This window comes from Dipteris shenzhenensis, chromosome 31 (assembly GCF_047967505.1).
Source record: "Dipteris shenzhenensis isolate YYH24624 ecotype China chromosome 31, Dip_SZ_1.0, whole genome shotgun sequence".
In the NCBI taxonomy this organism is placed as follows: Eukaryota; Viridiplantae; Streptophyta; class Polypodiopsida; order Gleicheniales; family Dipteridaceae; genus Dipteris; species Dipteris shenzhenensis.
Window position 1 is genome coordinate 15,240,017 of NC_141626.1, and position 21,968 is coordinate 15,261,984.

At 40.8% G+C, this 21,968-nt stretch overlaps 1 protein-coding gene across 1 annotated transcript; it reads left to right on the forward strand.

Annotated features, from left to right (window-relative positions):
- The first annotated feature begins 306 nt into the window (after window positions 1-306).
- On the forward strand, window positions 307-9,560 carry LOC147881087 (cellulose synthase A catalytic subunit 9 [UDP-forming]-like). The gene is made up of 14 exons (XM_087370188.1): window positions 307-1,033; window positions 1,272-1,464; window positions 1,663-1,874; window positions 1,992-2,109; window positions 2,211-2,418; window positions 2,709-2,975; window positions 3,303-3,663; window positions 4,078-4,215; window positions 5,098-5,223; window positions 5,343-5,555; window positions 7,280-7,556; window positions 7,677-7,873; window positions 8,151-8,501; window positions 8,600-9,560. Exons 1-14 carry the CDS (start codon window positions 950-952, stop codon window positions 9,179-9,181), a joined length of 3,327 nt encoding a protein of 1,108 aa, XP_087226314.1. The 5' UTR covers window positions 307-949; the 3' UTR covers window positions 9,182-9,560.
- Window positions 9,561-21,968: the final 12,408 nt, after the last annotated feature.

A 21,968-nucleotide genomic window follows, 5' to 3' on the forward strand; every position in this document is an offset into this window, starting at 1 on the left:
GCGTTGCGTGGAAGCAAGCGAAGGCAGGGAATGGACGTGGGGACCACAGGGGTCAGATATGAAAGCGACGCACAGATAATGATGATGTGGCCATCCATGACCATAAAACACTAATCATGGGTGGAGTGATTAAAAACTGCGGCTTTCGATGATAAGCAAAGGATGGTAATTAAAAACTGCGGCTTTTGATGATAAGCGGGATTAAGGGAAAGGATTAGATGGTAATCTCTTCGTTTTTGGGATCTCTTTCACTTGGAGCTCTGTTTCATATTTTACTGTGCAGGGTGCTTCCGCCATAGCCAAAAACCTTCATTTTAAGCTCTGCGAGCTTTCTTCCGCCATAGCTAAAACCTCACTTTAAGATCCCTCACTGTAGCTAAACCCTCGCTCTGAGCTCTACAAGCTTGCTCCTCCATAGCCATAACAAGCTTTCCTCCATCTTCACTTGCGTCTCCGTAGCCAACTCCTGCAAAACCCTGCTCCTTCTTCCTCCCTCCACGTCTCTCTCTCTCTCTCTCTCTCCTCTCCTCCATCATCATCATCTTCTTCTTCTACATCGCTGCCAGCCCTGCTTCTTCTTCTTCCGCTGCTCCCTGCTTCTGTGCTCCCCGATTGCCACCTCTCTCTTTTGCATCAACCTCTGCTTTCAGGCATAGCCAAAACCCTCGCCAGCCCCAAGGAGCTTCTCCACCTTCGCCATTCTCCTTCCCGCTGCAGGTTTTGCCCGCCCTTCGACACTCCCTACCTCCGCAGTGCGCACCATGTTTGCCCTTCCCTAGGCTCGTTCTCAGCCCTGCCCTCCTTCGCACGCAAAGCGTCCCTCCCGCGTTTTCAACCCCACCACGGCTCCTTTCTTCTCCAACTTCTACTCTGATTCCTCTCACTTTCACTCCTCCATGCACTGTAGCGGAATTTTGTAAGCAGGCCCCCGCCCTGGTCCGTACAGGAGATGCCGATGGAGGCCAATGCTGGCCTCGTTGCTGGTTCGCACAACAGAAACGAGTTGGTAGTCATCCACGGCCACGATCAAGAGGTAAGCCTTCGCAGATGCTTCGTCATGGGCATGAAAGCGGTAGCGCTGTGAGCTGCGTCGACCCATGCCGATCCTTGTTGTAGAATTTTGAAGGTGCTTCAACAACGATCTTCCAGAGCAGCTGCGGGCCGCGGAAGATCGCAATTTCCTGAGCCCCGGCGTATGCGACCATGATCAAGGCATGCGCATTTGCTTCTTCGTTTCAGTACTTTCTCTGATCCGACGTTTTTCCACGCAGAGGCCTGGGAGGCAGCTTAGCGGCCGGGTCTGCCAAATTTGTGGTGACGATGTTGGAGTATCCTCCGATGGGGAGCTTTTCGTGGCTTGTAACGAATGTGGGTTTCCGGTGTGCCGACCTTGCTACGAGTACGAGCGAAAGGAGGGCAACCATGCTTGCCCGCAGTGCAAGAGCAGATACAAACGCCACAAAGGTGCGCAATCTCTGCTGTGGGAAGAGGCGATCGTGTTGGTCTGACGTTGCAAGGTGTGAGGGTAGGTGAGAGCTAATCGCGGTTTGTTGGAGCAGCGTGGGGGGCGCGCACTGCTTCGCGGGTAGTGCGGGAGAAATGCGTGCTAAACAGAGGAATCTGGCGATGAGGCTTAACGGTCGAAAAGTGTGTTGTCAGCAGGGAGTCCTCGCGTGGACGGCGACGAGGAGGAAGACGACGGAGACGATTTGGAGAAGGAATTTGGCGTCAATCTTGACAATCGTGACAAGCAACGCATTGCAGAGGCGATGCTACACGGGCACATGAGCTACGGCCGAGGCGAAGATCGTGGCACGATAAGCATGGTGCACGCAAGGGAAAGACAGATTCCGTTGCTTACCAACGGACAACGGGTAAGGATTCAAGCAGGGATGGTCTTTTCCTGCAAGCTGTTCGCGATAATTGCGAGGAAGATGAACATGTTGATCGCGCCATATCTGATCAGACCATGCATTTTTCTCTGTTTTCAGGCGTCCGGCGAGTTCCCTCCCATCACTCCCGAGCATCACGCGGTTCTAAATCTTCCTCCAGTCATGGGAGGAGGAAAACGCGTTCATCCTTTCCCTTACTCCGAGCCCAGCACTCCAGGTTCATGCTCGTTTTCGCATTTACCGTGTGCACCGCACTACCTGATTGCTGTTGCAAAGGATGAGTTCCTCAAGTGCGGTGCTCGTTTTCTTTGTGCACAGGCCATTCTTCGAGGAGCACAGAACCAAGCAGGGACCTCTCGGCATATGGATATGGAAGTGTGGCCTGGAAAGAGCGAGTGGAGGGCTGGAAGCTGAAGCAAATGAGGTCTCAAATGATGATGACAGAGGGGCGAGGGCGTCATGGCGGTGCTCGGAAAGGTGGCGACATGCGCGAGGAGGGATTCGATGAGCCTCAAGACCTGCCTATGTAAAATTTAACAACTGGAGATTTCATCTCTGATTTGATTGGTGAAAGCTTGTTTAATGCAAGCATCAGTAGCTTGGTTTGATCGATGGAGGCTTTTTTGTGCTTGCGGAAGATGATGAAAGCTCCATGAAAATTTGTTTGCTGCTGGTTTGGTAATCACACGCTGATCAATGCTTGGTTTGATAATCGCAAGCTGATGAATGCTTCATTGTATCGATGAGCAGCTGTTTTTGCTTTTGAATCCACGTTTCATGCTCATGATTTCTGCATGCTCGCGTTATCATCGCCAGGAACGACGAGGCGAGGCAGCCGCTGTCAAGGAAAGTGAACATCCCGTCTAGCAAAATCAATCCTTACAGGATGGTCATCATCATTCGTCTGGTTGTGATCGGATTCTTCTTCCGCTACCGTCTTCTCAACCCGGTTCCCAACGCCTACGGCCTGTGGCTCACCTCCATCATCTGCGAGATCTGGTTTGCGCTCTCATGGATTCTCGATCAGTTTCCCAAATGGTTCCCTATCAACAGGGAGACGTATTTGGACAGGCTCTCACTGAGGTACGTAAAGTACAAGTCGATTGTGATCGAGGGCGATGCGTTTCACGGAATGCAAGCGGCTTGAGAGCAGAATTACGATCCCGCAACGGTGTTTGGCATGAATTTAGTGATGCTTTGCAACGATTTAGTGACACAAACCGATTGTGAGACGGACCATGCTCTTCATGGAATGCCAACGGATTAGAGCAGAATTACGATCACTAGCGGTGTTTTGCAAGAATTTAGTGATGCTTTGCAACGAACTAAGACGAATTTAGTGATGTTTTGCAAGAATCCAGCAATGAATGTTAGCGTAATCTTACCTCGGATTCTTGTGTAAATTTGTAGATATGAGAGGGAAGGCGAAGAAGGTGAGCCTGCGCAATCGCAGCTAGCAGGAGTGGACATCTTCGTGAGCACAGTCGACCCCATGAAAGAGCCCCCGCTAGTGACCGCCAACACTGTGCTCTCAATCTTAGCGGTGGACTACCCAGTGGACAAGTTCTCCTGCTATGTCTCCGACGATGGAGCTGCTATGCTCACCTTCGAGACCATGTCCGAGACTTCGGAATTCGCAAGGAAGTGGGTTCCCTTCTGCAAGAAATTCAACATCGAGCCCAGAGCCCCTGAGGTCTACTTCGCGCAGAAGATCGACTATCTCAAGGATAAGGTTCAGCCATCATTTGTGAAAGAGAGGAGAGCCATGAAGGTAACCAATTAGCTGTTGCAATCTCACTGCTTAATCACTTGTATGCAATCAATCACCAGTTTGTTTCCGTCAACCCTGCACTGCATTCGCCTAATGCAATCTCAGATCTTGTGCAGTGTTTGATCATTTGTTTACTGTGAAATCAACAGTCATGTATTCGCATGATGCAATCTCACATCTTGTATACTTTTCCCATGCTGTATTCAATCTGAGACCTAAGCAAAAACGTTTTGCATGGCATCGGAGAGCTAATCGTTGAGCTCATTTGCGATTGATTGAAATATTGTTTGTTATTGTTGGTTAAAGATGATTAAAAATCATAAAGTTTGGGTATTGAAGGCAAAAGCAGAAAGGCAGGATTGCATGAGCTGTGTTGAGGCTTGAAATTGAGTTGTGGTTTTTGTTGGGATGCAGAGGGAATACGAAGAATTCAAGGTGAGGGTGAATGCCCTTGTGGCCAAAGCACAGAAGGTGCCAGAGGAAGGCTGGACAATGCAAGATGGAACCCCATGGCCAGGCAACAACACTAGGGATCACCCTGGAATGATTCAGGCAAGCTTACCTTCTTTCTAACCTCCAATTGTTAAAGGGCAAGCTCCTCTCTTTCATACTAGTCTTTGCTTAAAACTCGTCTTGACCATTGTCTTTAAGTCTCATTTGTGTATGGACTTGCGCTAGGACATAAACTTACTACAAATACTAATTTAAAAGTAAAGTAAGAGAGTTAACTCTAGCTTTAAGGATTCCAAAACCAACAAGACACATATCATTCTAAATCCACATTAAGCTCTATTTTCTAGCAAGCTAGTGCTAATTACTAGTCACCTTAAGTTGATGTCAATTCCTAATTACATTGCATCCTATTTCTTTGTCAAATGAGGAGAGATCTTTTCTCAAAGTCTTTCCTTAATTGAAGTCAAGTTTATTGTATATTGGTGGTCCCAATTACATTGCGTCCAAATTGCTTTGTTAAATGGGAAAACATTTTCTCTCACATTGCCTTAGGTGAGGTGGCTGGCAATCTTTGTATAACTTAGGATAAGTTTTTCAAAGTTTTTTGGCGTGCATTTAGCTTACATTAATTTTTCCAATTCGCGTGAGGGAGGGGACATACTTGAATTGCCATTGGTTGTCCCAATTACATTGTATCCAAATTCCTGTATCAAATCAAACAATATATTTTCTCAAGTTTCTTTATATTGATAATGATGTGGGGTGTTAAGTAATTAGGTTAATCAATGTATAAATTTGTGAACTCTTTGAGCATGTTTTGCATTGGAATGTATGGTAATTTGCTTTTTCCTCCTCAACTATTAACTTTGGTTTTTGAATGTATGGTTTGCTTTTGAATGTATGGTTTGGTTTTTCCTCCTCTTCTACACTACTTTGATTTTTAGTCTTTGTATGACAAAGTGGGTGTTGCGATTTGTGCAGGTATTTCTAGGGCACAGTGGAGGCCACGATGCAGAAGGCAATGAGCTCCCTAGGCTTGTGTATGTCTCACGTGAGAAGAGGCCTGGCTTTCAACACCACAAGAAGGCTGGAGCCATGAATGCTTTGGTAGAGTCTCTTGACAAATATTATTTCATAGTTTTTCAAATAAGAATGAATGATGTGTTAACACCAGTGTCTCTTTTATTACTCTAAATGATGTCATCCGTTTTACGTATATTACTCAGGTTCGTGTCTCGGCTGTCCTCACCAATGCTCCTTTCTTCCTCAACCTAGATTGTGACCATTACATTAATAATAGTAAGGCCCTTCGTGAAGCCATGTGCTTCATGATGGATCCTACCATTGGCAAGAAGGTGTGCTATGTTCAATTTCCACAGCGCTTTGATGGGATCGACCCCAATGATCGTTATGCCAACCACAACACTGTGTTCTTTGATGTGAGTAATATCATTCTTGCTTTCCTCTATTCCTTATAGAATTTTGTTTATGCACTAGGGGCTGGATATCCCTCACTTCTTATCACTTGTACCACTCCATTGTTCATCTATAGCACCTTTTCGATTTATGCACTAGAGAGATGCCTACATTGGTTTAGTAGACTAGTCCATGTAACTCTCCCGCCTTGTAACTTTTAAAGGAAACTTGCCCATGTGGAAAAAGCAGTACTTAAAATATAGCCGCAGTCATTTTCATTCAAGATGATAAAATGGCATCTTTTCTCTAGAAGTTTTATATTCATCCAAAGAACCTTTTATTTCTCAAGAGCTCCTAAGTTCAATGTGTAAAATAGAGTAGTTTTGTGCTACATTTTGTCGATGAAGGATGTATTTCTAACAACGAGTGGTTAGCATTATTAAAGAGACTAGGAATATTACGAGCTTCAAATGTCATGTTGGTTTGCATAGATGAACTGTTTATAATATGTTTGGATAAAGGAGATATGGGATGCAAAGTTGGCTTCATGTCCTAATATGGTAAAAGTACTCATCATTGTCATAGATGGTAAAATTATCCCTAGTGGATATTATGCCATTATTTGATCCCAATCAAAATAATTATTTATGTGCAAGAGAACAAGCACCCATTTGTTGACTATCATCATGCTGCTCATATGGCACAAGTTTGGGATTGGAAACCATTATTTCAAAGGATCATGGTTTGGTTCTTAGACTTGTTGACTACCTACCTAGACATAGAAAAGGTTGAACTATGGTCGTAGTAAGATCGTCACTATTTACATTTGTTTAGGCCTGCAGTTTTAATGCTAGTTGAGGACTTTCATTATAAGATTGTAATTGCTACATTGCAAAGTTGAGGCATTAAAAACTTTCATTTTTTGGAATAGTAAGCAATAGTGTTCACTCAGTGTTCATTGAATGATGGTGGGATGTGTCTTCGTTCATTGCCATTATATTCATCCTTGGATGGAAAACTCATCCTTGCTAGTAAGTCTGCACTAAAGTCCATGCATGTGGAGAGAGAGAGAGAGAGAGAGAGAGAGAGAGAGAGAGAGAGAGTTAAAAGCCTTTTTAAAATGGTTATTTCGAGGTAAGAAGGAAATCAAATAAATCAAATAATATGCATACTCATCAGGGCTTTAGCTAACGTTTTTTGTTGAGAGCGGAGCGAACAAAATAGATCATGTAATTGATGATCTTTCCAGTTTACATAATTAGTTTTGTTATTAACTCAAACGTTAATATCATAGTAGTAGGCTTTTATACTTTTCACAATAGATAGTCTAAAATCAATGTATGAAAGTGACGTTTTAGTGGAAATACTCAACATAAACACTACTAGTGTAAAGGCATTCAAAGTGGGTCCAGCTATACTTTGATGGAAAATCTTTAGGTCGACCTTATGAAAGATTATTTCTCAAACATATCTATTATTGCTCTTTGATTGAGTGCATTTTTGGAAATGTAAGAAAAAATTAGAATTAATTCATTCTTTATTTTTTAAAAAACTACACATAATCAGGAATAAGCGAATTTCACGGTGCAACCATCTTTCTCTATCTTTCTGCAAGCAATTGATGAAGATTGCACTTTACGGCTTTGCACAAGATATGTGGGCAGTTGCTAAAGTCAACCTTTTTGCGCACGATTTACCTAGACGTGCGCTAAATCTAAAAGGTTTTGCCCGATTTCTTATCTTGCAGATCAACATGAAAGGGCTGGACGGCGTCCAGGGCCCTGTGTACGTGGGTACTGGTTGTTGTTTCAGGAGGCAAGCATTGTATGGATACGAAGCTCCGACTAAACAAACAAAACGGACGATGACTTGTGACTGCTTTTCAAGCTTGTGCTGCGGTCCGCGAACCAGGATGACCAAGATCAGGAAGCCAAAGAAGTCTAAGAAACAGCCCGCAACCTCAAAATCGAGGAAGGATCCCACCGCTCCCGTGCTCAACCTGGAAGACATAGAGGAGGGACTAGGTGGGTTAAAAATGCGTTTCGACGTCTGATAACTAACTGGACATGTTGTGGAGTGTAGATGTTTCTTACGTCGTCTTTTGTTGCAACGTACCTCATATTTGTTGGGCTTGGATTTCTCAGGGTTTGATGACGACAAGTCCCTGCTGATGTGCCAAAAGAACTTCGAAAAGCGATTTGGCCAATCTTCTGTTTTTGTTGCATCAACCCTGTTGGAGGAGGGCGGGGTTCCGCAGTCAGCCAGTCCTGCAGCGCTTCTAAAAGAAGCAATCCATGTTATCAGCTGTGGGTACGAGGACAAAACAGACTGGGGAAAGGAGGTAAGGACATACATCTCTATGTATGTATTGCTAAAATCTCAAGTGATTGTAAACTGCGAAGTTCATTTTGTGATAGACTCCAATGTGATCACGATCACGCACTTAATCTACACTAAGTTCTAAAATCTTAGTTGTCGTCAGACCTCAAATCTGATATGTTCAATCTCAAGTGATGTTTTACCTGCAAAGTTGATTGTGTGATAATCATGCATAGAAACTGAATCTTAGCTATCATTAGACCTCAAATAGACTGATACGTTCATCAAAAATTCTGCAGATTGGATGGATCTATGGATCGGTAACAGAAGACATCCTCACGGGTTTCAAAATGCATGCTCGTGGCTGGAGGTCCATCTACTGTATGCCCCATCGGCCAGCGTTCAAAGGCTCAGCACCTATCAATCTCTCGGACCGCTTGAACCAGGTGCTTCGGTGGGCTCTTGGGTCTGTGGAGATCTTCCTCAGCCGCCATTGTCCTCTGTGGTATGGCTATGGCGGTCGCTTGAAGTGGCTCGAGAGATTCGCCTATGTCAACACCATTGTCTATCCTTTTACATCCATACCTCTCCTCACCTATTGTACACTTCCGGCCGTGTGCCTTCTCACTGGAAAATTCATGATTCCAACTGTACGTAAAGCTTTTCTCATCCTCATTCAAGATTGAACCATGAGTTGATTTGTAAAGCACGTAGTCTCCCATGTACTGATACTTATTTTCCAATTCAGATAAGCAACTTTGCCAGTCTTTGGTTCATCTCGCTTTTCCTCTCCATCTTCGCTACGGGTATTCTGGAGATGCGGTGGAGCGGAGTCGGAATCGAGGAATGGTGGAGAAATGAGCAGTTTTGGGTTATTGGAGGCGTCTCAGCCCATTTGTTCGCTGTTTTCCAGGGTTTCCTCAAGGTTTTGGCTGGTATAGACACTAATTTCACAGTTACTGCCAAGGCTTCGGACGATGCAGAATTCGGGGAGCTTTACATCTTCAAATGGTCAGCGTTGCTAATTCCTCCCACAACGCTGTTGATCATCAACATCGTAGGAGTTGTTGCAGGCGTCTCCGATGCAATCAGCAACGGCTACCAGTCTTGGGGCCCTCTTTTTGGAAAGCTATTCTTCGCGTTCTGGGTTATAGTGCACTTGTATCCATTCCTGAAGGGGCTAATGGGTCGGCAGAACCGGACACCAACGATCGTTATTGTGTGGTCCGTGCTACTGGCGTCTATTTTTTCTCTGCTTTGGGTTCGAATCGATCCTTTCCTGATGAGGGTAAAGGGTCCAGATACGGTACTATGTGGCATCAACTGCTGACTAGATTGTTTGAAAGCTTGCTTCCAGCTATGTTGTGCATAAAACTGAGGCTATCGAACGATTGGATCAGCTCGAGGTGCATATGTTTCTAAAGAGTCGGAATGAAGATTGGAGGTAGCTCTTTAGATAAGCAAGCGGTCATTGTTTGGCAGAGCGCGGCTCAGGAGGTTCTTTTCTCCGTTTAAAGATGGAACTCACTGAGGCGAGCTGGAAATTGGGGGTATAAAGCTCAAAACTAACTGATTTTTGTCTAGAGAGCGCACTGAGAATTGGTATATCATCTACTTGTATGGAGAGACTAACTGTTTCTTTTTGGAGGATTGTGTTGGGCTCACAGCACACTACTGATTCAAATATGTGATTCATGTTCTAATAATCACCTGCTTCATCAAAAGTAGTCTCCAATTTTCTTGTTACATGTTGAATCTTGTTAACCAAGTATGTGGTTTACTTTCAATAGGTAGGCACTCTCGTGATGAATAGGGTCCTAATTTCATTAGAAGTTTCTCCAATTTTTCTTCTGCCATCAAATAGTTACATGCCATCAAATAGTAACATTTCCTAATTTCATCAAAAGTTGTCTTGTGCCATCAAATAGTTACATGTTGAATCTTGTTAATCAATTGCATAATTATGTGTTACTCACCTTCAGTCTCAGCCTCAGATATTAAATAAATAAAGTGGGAATAATTTTGCATTTTGGGAATGAAACTTTAATCTTATTATTGCTATATATCAAACATAAAAACTCCAAATTTGTCGGAGATTGTAGATTTAGACTCTACTATTTGAGATCTTTCCAATGATGTCACATGAGGGGGTTTTGACAAGATCTTGTAAAGGTTCACTGGACTCCATTGTCTCTTATGGGAATTGGGATTTTTCCATTTTATCTAGGCACACTTGCGTCAAGATCTTTTCCATCAATGGGCAAATTGATGCCTCGAGGGGTTTTCTATTAATATCGATCTAGGTTAGTGTCTTTCATATCCCAATTGCATGATTGTGTACATTACTTTCATAAGGTCTGTTTGTCTCTGTTAAGCATTCAATTGATGGAAATTTTCAAATAGGCTTGTTGGATTGTTAGTAAATAGGAAGCCAAGCAGCTAAAATTTTAGACTTCTTAGCTATATTGTTGTCGATTTGATTGCCATTAATTAGGAGATTGTCTCCTTGAGATTATTTTTCTTGAATACTATTGAGGATCGCTAGTTTGCTAGCCTCTTCTCAATACTAGGGCTTTTGAATTGAGGTTGAAGTTTCTAAATCTAAGGAGGTCTTCTTTCTTTATTGTCTGCTTACTCTTGGCTCACATATGACGACTTCCCTCGTCTCCCTCTCGTCTCTTCACTCTTCTCCTCTCTCGATCTCACTCTCGCTCTCCCTTTGTCCTCTCTCTTTCTTTGTTGTGTTATGAATCCATAAGCATTACACTATTACCTATTAATAATTATTATTATTAATCATCTCTCTTTTATTTCTTAAGGAGAGGTTTAGGGGAGGACGATCGGGTGTATATCCATCGCTAGATTAGAATTGATAATTATGAGTCATTGGATGTTTTTTTTTGGGAAACGTTGTGAAAGTGGTAGTTAATATGCAATTTTCATACAAATTTGGCATTTGGCATCCTCTTCTTGAAGGAGATGCATCAAGATACGTTAAGTTCTCTTATCTCTTAACGTTACTAATTGTCGGCAGCAGCTCCATGAATCGAAACTCATAGCCAACGTATTGTTGCAAATTTATTCCCTTCGTTTGGGTAAATTCTTTGCTTGAGTTTACTTGCTAAATTTTTGTCAAAGATTGCAAAGCATATGGGAGGCTTGATCAATGCAGTTTTATTCTAGGAATGGATCCAAGTCACAATTAGACGCGCAAAATAGCGGGTGCGTCTATAAGCGTAGATAGAATTAATGAAAATACGAACGTGTCTATTAGTATGGTTATTAACGCATCTATTAGCATGGTTATTAATGCATCTACACTGTATATTAGACGTGTTTATAAATATGCAACATAGTTTGAAATTTTACTACAGGTTGAAAAATGTGTATCACTGGTTTTCAAACATTGCCCATGATTACCAAAGCACATAATTTTTAAAAAATATCAATGCTATGCATGTGTCACACGATAATATCTTTTTTGCCAAATGCACATATATAAAAAATAAGTGAGGTGAGGAGAATGAGACAATATATAAAATAGTTTTGCTAATATGTAAGAAATTTGGATGAGACAATGATGGGCTACAGTTTAATCTCATCCCCAATGAGATTAACCCTTGCTAAACTATCTACTTCAATATCCAAACCAGTGTGGAGATTTATAAATATATTCAACCCACTACTACTTGTGCTACTGTGCTCTGTATCTCCTATCTCATGATCGTCCTTCTCTCTTGTATCATAACCATCACTACCTCCATGGCCATGATCATCCTTCATACGCTTCATATTAGTAAATGTACTATACATTACTTTTGAATGTGATGTAATAGGTATGACGTGCCACAACCTATTATTATCCACCATTGGTTAATAGACAATCTATTCAAACACAAATACAAACATGTTATTTTCCTTGCATCGAAGGTATCAAATATAAAAAACTGAGTATTTATATATATGTGTACAGTAGCTGTTTACATTGTTGCGGTAGTACTAGTGTGTCCTTGCTTTGCCAAAACTTTGTGGAGTCGATAGTTACAAAGCCACTTGCATGGCGTTTGATTGTTGTATTAGGGCCTCTTTTCACCTCATCCTTAAACCACTTGACATCCAAAACACACACAAAGAAGCATGGAAAGTCAAGCTTAATAATATCTTGGGTTATGCCATAATAATCATCCATGTCTCCCTTGACTCCCTCAAAGCTAGCAATGATGCCGCAATCTTGTGTGTTTCTCTTATCATCAATCCGTTGTGTCCAAAAATGCTTGCCCTCACACCATATAGCATTGAACATAGTACACTACACCGAGACAAAATCAATTGAATAAGCAATCTAAATTGTTAAAAGCTCCTAACTTATGCATAACATTCTATATATCGACCTTTTGCATGCATCCTCTAGCATACTCCCATTCCTCCATTGTGATATGCATCCCCTCGTTTCTCTCTGCTCTCTCCATTTCGTCAAGTAGCCAATTGACACGAATATCCTTTGGAAGTGCTCTTAGATGCTCAGGGCCTAGCACACGACATGCATGGTGTGTATGAAAGAGGGCCCTTTCTCCTTGTCTTCTTGCATTTGCATCCTCGTATCTTGTTAGCCATATTTTCATCACATCACTATTAAGCATGCAATAGAGGTTTAGATTATTAAGCAACTCCCTCTCCATTACTTTGCTCCGTCCTTTCTCTTGAGGCACAATAGAGAGCTATCCACATCAATAAGAAACTCAGAAATATATATAAGTGACTCTTGTACCAATCAGCCCTCGGCCATGCTACCTTCGGGCCTTGCATTTTGCCTCACAAAACCCTTCAAGGTCTTCATGAAGTGCTCGAGAAAGAATAACGCTGCATATAGCAGTCTCATCCACCAAATGCACTATGAGATGTAGTTGGGTTGTGAGAATAGAACATGGACTCGGTCTCCTCCACTAAACAAACCACCTCCATTGACAAAACTCGAGCATCCTCAAGCATGGTGGGATCTATTTCCTTTGAGCTCACATACCTAGAAAGAAAAAAGTACACCATATTAGCAATATGAAACGCATTGATACGCTTCACATTTTGTATAGTATGAAGTACCTCACAAGCTCGCCTATCTTGTAAATACAATCCTTCACGTCCTTTGATGCACTATGAGAAATGCTAAGAGGTAGTATGAACTGAACACATGAGCGATGGCTGATTAGTTTCTTCTACACTCACAAATTTGGAAGGAAAAAGAGATTATGGCAAGTCATACTTCCTTGGAGCATCTTGTGCCAATCATGATATTTCAAGCCATATGATTTCTCTACACCTCTTTTCTTGCTCTTACAGACCATGCGTAACCAGGGCTAGCATCGCAAATCTCCTCACAGACTCTCCTTACAACCTGTTTCGAATCTTCCACTGACTTGTAAGCATTCAATAACTCCTCTTTTCTCTCTTGGCTTTCCTTATCTTCACCATTTTTTTCAATACAGCTTCTAGCCACTGCCATATCTTGTATAAAAATTTAACTCGTTAGCATAAGAAGTACGTGATTAAAAGAAGCGAAAAAGAAAGCTAGGGATATTCACCTCTTTTGCTAAGTTCAAATCAAGCAGCCATGTGCATAACATATCCTCCTCGAATGATTTTCCCTTCATTGGTCCATACAAAAGGGATCTAAGACAGAATTTGAGTTTAGTAAATGAAGTCGCGTAGTAACTATTCATTGTCTTAGAGGGAAAGTGAGAGAAGGAGAGTGAGGGAGTGATAGCGAGGGATGCACAGTGAGCCGCCCGTCCTTCAAGAGTGATAGAAAGTGAGGGAAGACATAAAGTGAAAGACGAATACAAGTTAATGAGAAGGACTAGGATGTAAGAAATAAGAGAGTGTTTGTGGAAGGACTAGGATGGAAGAATACAAGTGCACTAAGACATGATGTGTTCGCTATGATAAGGATAAGGGTTGGAATAAAGTGAGTGAAGCATTGGGAATGCTCTACTTTAAGTGAGTGGAGACTATCCAACTGACACTTTAACCAATGGTGTGTAATGAAAGGTTTGGAATAAAATCTTGCAGAGCATTGGGAATGCTATACTTTAAGTGAGTGGAGGATTGGGAATTGATACTTTGGAGTGAAATATATTATAAATAATTATTATGTTCTTCTCATCACACATTTATTTCCAAATAATCACATCATCACATATTCATATCAAAATTCTCATCACACAAGGTTATATTTCCAAATAATCACATCATCACACATTCATATCATAAAATTGTGTGCATGAAATAAATATATAAATATCATGCTAAATGCCACTTAAGTAATAAGTCACAAATTGGTGTATAATCAACAAAAACAACATCATGATTCATACATTGCAACAAATAAATGTCAACGATAATATTCATGGAATAAACAACATCATGAGAATATTCTCTTCATGCATATATACAAAAACAACATCATACATGCATCACAACTCTTTTGATGCTTCTAGTGGAGACTGTGGCAACTCTTCTAATGCTTCCAATGGAGGCTATGGTGCTCTAGATGTACACTTTCTCTACTTCTTCTGTAGTATGTGGTGCTTTCAGAATAGACTTAGTATCCTCTTCCTTAAATGCAAGCGGAGGCTGTGGCAACTCTTCTGCTACTTCCAATGGAGGCTGTGGTGCTGTAGGTGTACACTGAGTCTCTACTTCTTCTGTAGTGTGTAGTGTTTTCATAGTAGACTCAGTCTCCTCTTCCTTAAATGCAAGCTCTAATATTGCTTCAGTTGCACGTTGTATTCTAATGGCAGCAATTAGGTCTCGAATGATTTTAGCCCTAAACAATTATATATCCTCCTCTGAATATTTGAGCTCCAAAGAGTCTTCCGATGAGACCTGTGGCTTAAGTGAGAAAATTTCTTTGAAAATCAACATGCAGTTATAGGCAAGTCTTCACCCACAACTAAGCCCATCTTCCTGCTCTACTACTAAATGCCTTTGGAAGTCTAGCGAGTCTTTGTACTGTCCTATTTCTCTGATAGTAGATACCAACTTCTCAACCGACTTGCTCATCATGACATATTAAAAAAACTTAGTGTGTCTATTACATAAGGTACATAATATAGAAGTAACAATAGATTAATAGAATACTTACGTTTGCACTGAGCCATGAAAGCCTGCAATCGAGTTGACAAACCAACAATAGTTGTCTTCAAGGTTCCAAACCACCAGACTCCAATGTTCCCTACACGAATAATTAAGAACCATTATTATTTGACACAATGTTGCCAATATAAGATGAAAATAAAGGTTGCCATGATACTTACATCTCGTGATATGCCATAAATAGGACTCGCACACCATCTAAATTTAAAGGCTATAATGATTTACAAACATCGGCTATTGTCTTTCTACTCTATCAAACCTGAGAATGGCCATCATAACATTGTTATTGACCTCATTTGAAGCTCTAGCTCAGGGGAGGTAGCAAGCTAAGGGTGTCCACTTCCGGACCACTTTCGGGTGAGTGTGACACCCGCTCGAGTGAAAATACAAAGGTTTTGCTTCGGTCTCCAATACCTCGATCGAGGTATAAGCTCCAATGAAAATCACACACGAGCACAACCGAGCCAAGCCAATACCTCGATCGAGGTACTGCGCTTTTTCACCGGACCGAGCCTCTACCTCGATCGAGGCTTGCTGGCAAGCCAGCTATACATGCCACATCTACCTCGTTCGAGGTATCGTGGTAGTCCAGCTCAACCTCGATCGAGGTCAGGTGGCATGTCCAGCATACCTCGATTGAGGTATGTGCCATCCGATCGGGCAGCCAATAGGGCGGATGATATACCTCGATCGAGGTATGCTGGACACATGACTTGGCATCCCGCTTCTGCCAACATACCACGATCGAGGTATCGTGGCATGTCAAAATCTCCATCGACGTGGATGTACCGAGATGTATCGGCATGTCACAATACCTCGATCGAGGTATTGTGGCATGGCAATACCTCGATCGAGGTAGATGTGCCGAGATGTATGGGCATCTCAAGAATACCTCGATCGAGGTATGGTGGCATGCCAATACCTCGATCGAGGTAGATGTGCCGAGATGTATGGGCATGTCAAGAATACCTCGATCGAGGTAGCTAAACCCTAATTTTTCTTATAAAAGGAGAGCGACCCCCCTCATTCCGCATACCTCGATCGAGCTCTGCCTCATCCACCGATTTCGGATTTGCCGGACTTCGACGGAATTGCGCGAGCGACGGAGAGCCACGAACGGACATCGACGGAGATGGACGGAGCAGGAGCGGGAGAGTCCAGGTAGGGTTTTTTTTTATGTAGCATTTTCTTTTTGGTAAAATTTGATTAAATTTTAGTTTATAAGAAAAATTATAAAATGCATTTTAATGTTTTTCTGAAATTTATGAATTACGAGATTTTTTATTTAAAATGTGAAAATTAAAATTTTTTTTAAATAGAGCTTTTTTTAGTAAATAAAAAAACGTTCATATTAATAATTATAAAATATTTATAAATTTGAAATGCATTTGTAAATTTTTTTTTAATTTTTAAATTACGACATTTATAATTATGAGATTTTTTATTTAAAATGTGAAAATTAATTTTTTTTTTTAAAATAGAGCTTTTTTTAGTAAATAAAAAAACGTTCATATCAATAATTATAAAATATTTATAAATTTGAAATGCATTTGTAAATTTTTTTTAATTTTTAAATTACGACATTTATAATTTAACATGTGAAAATTTTTAATTTAAAAAACGTTTAATGAGGCATTTTTTATTCAAAATGTGAAAATGTTCAATATTTCTGTTTTTTTTATGTAGCATTTTCTTTTTGGTAGAATTTAATTAAATTTTAGGTTAAAAGAAAAATAATAAAAAATTTCTAAATTTCAAATGCAATATAATGTTTTTTTGAAATTTATGAATTACGACATTTTTTATTTAAAATGTGAAAATGAAATTTTTTTTTCAAAATAGAGCTTTTTTAGTAAATAAAAAAACGTTCATATTAATAATTATAAAATATTTATAAATTTGAAATGCATTTGTAATTTTTTTAAAAATTTTTGAATTACGACATTTATAATTTAAAATGTGAAAATTTTAAATTTAAAAAACGTTTAATGAGGCATTTTTTATTCAAAATGTGAAAATGTTCTATATTTCTGTTTTTTTTATGTAGCATTTTCTTTTTGGTAGAATTTAATTAAATTTTAGTTTATAAGGAAAATTATAAAAAATTTCTAAATTTATAATGCATTTTAATGTTTTTTTGAAATTTATAAATTACGACATTTTTTATTTAAAATGTGAAAATGATTTTTTTTTTAAAAATAGAGCTATTTTTATTAAATAAAAAAGCGTTCATAGGAATAATTATAAAGTATTTATAAATTTGAAATGCATTTGTAATTTTTTTTTTGAATTACGACATTTATAATTTAAAATGTGAAAATTTTAAATTTAAAAAACGTTTAATGAGGCATTTTTTATTCAAAATGTAAAAATGTAAAAATTAGGTTTTTAAAAATCATCTTTAGGAATGGCCACTAGTTGAGGTGGATTGCCCAACCAAAATAGGAAATGAAGATACAAGACATTTTGTATAAGACTCACTCGACTTATCAAATTAATACACAAACATAAACCTACTAGTCAACTATTGGAGTTGGACATTAAAGATTGACTAGTGACATGGTTGGTGACCAAAGCTTGAAGTTGACTAGACACTTTGGGACAAGCAAGTTCTTTAGAAGGAAACTAGGTTTAAGCTTGGGTAATCATCCCTAATATATTGGGAAATTACTAATGATAAATCATCCTTTAACTATTTGGCAATTAGTAAGGATCGATTCTACTAGGAAATATGTTGAAGGCATATGTCCCCTATTAGTCAATAGATTGGTTAGACTAAGCATGCATGATAAGGCTATAGCTTGGAAATGCCTAGATAGTGGCTTAGTCCAAATCTTCAATATCCCTTAAGAAGACATGAAATAGTGGCTTAGACCTTAAGAAGACATGGAATAGTTTGCAAATGTCTAATTCTTCTAAGTTATGCATAGACTCTAGCATAACTGAAAAAAGAATATTACAAGATTGAGAATATTTGGATGGGTCTTCAAGAACTCGAATATTACAGTCTGTGCCTATAAACTGTTTGAGATTCTTATGCTATCACTATGGCATGCTTTAGATCTAGCACTTTGATCATGTTTGTTGTCTAGTTCCATAATTCATCTACTTCTCTTATATGTATAAGAAGAAAGAAATACGCCATAGAGAAACTGAAAGTTTAACTAGAATACCTAACATTCATTGCACATGGGACTCTAGTGGATCTATATTCATTCCACATTCATGCTAATATATGCAAGTGTTTTGATCAACTATAGACCTAAGTTCAAATAGAGCCTGTTAATGACTGAATCTCTCCTAATCATCCCTTAATGATCATAGATAATAGTATGGGCAATTATAAGGATTGGTTAGGAGCTATTTTTGAAATGCCAAACTTTGAAATGAAGTCAATATTCATTGTGTTGAGGAATATTTGTCGGGTGGATCTAGTTAAAGAGAGAAATCCATGTTGCATAACATTTGTCTGAGTTGAGCAGCCTCAAATCGACTTAAGAGAGAGAGAACTCCATAACCTTCAAGAGTCGACATTTGAAGCATCCCATTCCATGTTGTTTGCTACATGGCAGCTCGCCATGTGGCACACATACATCCCTTTTTGCACTGTAGGGAAACCTATGACTAATGTTAACAACATTTATCTTGTCTTTTACAAATGACTAAGATGTTTTCCCAAAAAGACTTTGTAACAATAATCACGTTAACCACCTCATAACCAAAATAGTATGGATGCTACATATCTCCTTTCCCTCGTTGAAACTATGTCACACATGGAATGTCAACCACATGCTCAAGGAATTATATGCTAGTTTCATTGTAAGCAAGGGTGGTCTCTTTCTTGCTAGTCCAACCATAGGCAACGGTGATGCTTATTACTTGAGCTCAACCAAAATTAACATTAGTTATCGTATGCAACCCTTCCCATTGCATAGGGACATCCAAGGATTTAATTTTCAAAGTTTTTGAATCCTCTTCTAGGGATCTTGTGCCCTTTGTTGTTGCTACGTATGTGGATGATCTCATTCCAAAACTATTTTTACAACTAGAAGTCGAGTGAGTCTTATACAAAATGTCTTGAACCAAGTGATGATCTATAGGAATGGCCACTAGTTGAGGTGGATTGCCCAACCAAAATAGATAATATTGAAAAGGCTTAATTATTTTCTCAAAGTTCTCGCTTTAAAAGGTCTGTAGTGTGAACCCGCTCTCTTTTTTAATGTGTAGTCCGAGAAATACTAGATGCGCCTTGCTTGTGTATCGTTCAAAGTAATGTATTAGGTATCCTTCTATCTCCTCCATATCTATTGCAAACCCAAGGCACTAAAGCATTCAAAGAAGGTCTTATTAACCAAACCTCTCCACTATCTGTCCTTAGTATAGGGGCCATTAGTGGACAATGTGGTCCTTACACCACATGTGGAAAAGTTTCATATTGGATAAAAAGTGAAAAAAGGGAAACATATAAGGAAAAAATATTTGAGACATCTAAGTTTAAAAATGCAACAACTAGAGTGAAAAAATTCTAATCAAAATTAAGAATTATTAATAATACTGATTAATATTGAGCCACACATTTGGCCCATCTACCGGTAGGTGCATAGGATCTACCTCATCAAGGAGTACGTACAAATAGTTTTCATTACGTAAATAGATTATAAGTCATATTGAATAGAATATTATTTTCATTACCCAAATAGAATATTAATTTCCATGTGTTTTTTTTGTGCATGCACCAGCCAGCGCACAGGTTCTAGCACCACTATTCGTATGCAGATAGAGATGCTGAGAGCTGAGATGAGGGCACTGCAGGATGCTAGGGCACCCCCTCACTTGGTTGCGAGCCTGGATTCAGTTATTGAGGCTCTGAGTCGATTGGACACAGTTGAGGACGTTGTGCATAGCTTTCAGGCACAGGCTGAGGCGGAGATCACTGGTGGTGGCTTGGATTGGAGAGCCATTCGACAGTTGTTTGTTGAGCGGGAGTCACATCACAGGGAGGCCTTGGAGGATATGTTTTGGGATGGTCACACCGAGGCGATGCGACCACGATCAGGGCTCCCCTTGCATATTTTACGGTGTAGGCACCCCATCATAGCAGCACACATTTATCCGAGATATCTCGCTGCGAATGGTGGTCGATTGCCTCACAACCGCCAGATAGCCAGGTCGTTTGCCATGCAGCTTTACGCTGAGTTTGTCCTTGGTCATCGGGTGGACTACCTCAGTACCCGTCCAGGATCAGGAGCGGGACGTGGTAGGATGGGGCGTCAGGAGCGTCAGATTGTAGGTATTCGGCGTCGACGCGAGGGACCAGAGTTGCACACCATTGCGAGCGGTGGGAGGACAGATTAGGGGGGATGTTCATTCAGTGGCATCATCCTTGCAGCACATGGTCTCTGCCCTATCGAGATCTATTGCGATTCCACCTCCCCCACCTCGATCATCGATGGAGCATCCCACATCTACACCACCTCCCACATCTACGGCGCCTCAGCACGAGTTGGAGGCTCGAGACACACGGATTGCAGAGTTGGAGGCATTGTTGGCCGAGTCTAGGGACGAGGTTAGTTATTTTGATTATGTTAGTTTATTTTTTTGTAGCGTGTTTTGAACTGAAGTTTTTTGGTTAATTCTCACCATGTACGCGACATGTTTGCATTGCAGGCACATCTATTGCGTCAGGAGATGGAGTCTCGCGTACGACTGTTGCAGACAGATTTGGAGGAGCAAAGGATTCGGACACGCATAGCATACCATCGCGCAGAGCACTATATTTTGCAGTTGAGGCATATTAGTCGTGATCCATCGCGCCATAGGATCGACCCCAGCATGGCCCTATACCCTGCTCCTCCTGTAGATGTGCCGACTAGGACACCCATAGACGCAACAGTCGTAGCGAGGCTTCCTACTGCCACTTGTGTCCTCTGCCACGAGGACTTTGACACCGTAGGGTGGTTTGGACTAGGGTGCGGCCACATCGCACATCTCCATTGCATGACCCACCACATGGTGGCACGTTCAGTGTGCCCTGTATGCTTTGCTGACATTGATGTGGCGACATACAGAGGACTGGGCATGGATGATCTATATCCTGGTCATCGTCAGGCTGTTGATCCATTCGCCCATGTAGTCTTGACAGAGCACTATAGGGAGGAGGCACAGAGAGCGTTGCTGATGCTGGAGGGTGCGGATACATCGGTGGTTGCATCATGCATTCCACGACGCTTTTCGTACGGTGATTTCATGCCAGGTGACGAGGCACGAGCGGAGGAGGCACGCCGGATTGAGCGAGAGGCAGAGCTGCAGACATCATTGCAACAGTGGGTGGAGCAGCAGCTAGGGCGGGGCCGAGACCAGCGTCTATTACATGTAGAGACGATTACTCGTGCTGGATTTGAGGCACGAGTATTCGCAGATGCACGGCTATGGGAGCTGAGATGCGCGTACATAGAGGAGGCGAGGGAGGCAGAGATGGCAGCAGTGGCGCGTGCAGCATGCCCTCCTCTTCATCAGGATGAGGCTGGCCCATCTCATGCAGGTGATGAGGCTGGCCCATCTGAGCCGGCTTTGCCTGAGGGCACACAGCGGACGGTTGGGCAGCGGGTCATACAGGAGCCACGTCAGCGTTCCACTAGAGGATCATATGTAGAGTTATCAGATTCGGATTCATATTGATTGTTTAGGCTTCACACGTTTCTTGTATAGGGATGCACTTTTGTAGCATGATGATGATGATGTACAGATTCATTTTGGTACTTTCATGATATTGTTCCCACTTTTATGATGTATGAGCATTTTCGTACTTTCATGATGTTCTTCACACTTTGTTTATCTCAGTTTATCTCAGTTTATAGTTTGTTTAATACATAAGGTATTTAAAAAAGAATGCCATGTGAAGTAATTGTAAACATTAAACATTAATTGTAAACATTAAACATTAATTGTAAACATTAAACATTAAACAT

Bases quoted from the DNA above. Each gene is read 5' to 3' on its own strand.
- LOC147881087 (XM_087370188.1), top strand. From the start codon at position 950: ATGCCGATGGAGGCCAATGCTGGCCTCGTTGCTGGTTCGCACAACAGA. The intron at 4,216-5,097 runs GCAAGCTTACCT...CGATTTGTGCAG, and splicing joins ATCACCCTGGAATGATTCAG to GTATTTCTAGGGCACAGTGG. The intron at 7,557-7,676 runs GTGGGTTAAAAA...TGGATTTCTCAG, and splicing joins AGACATAGAGGAGGGACTAG to GGTTTGATGACGACAAGTCC.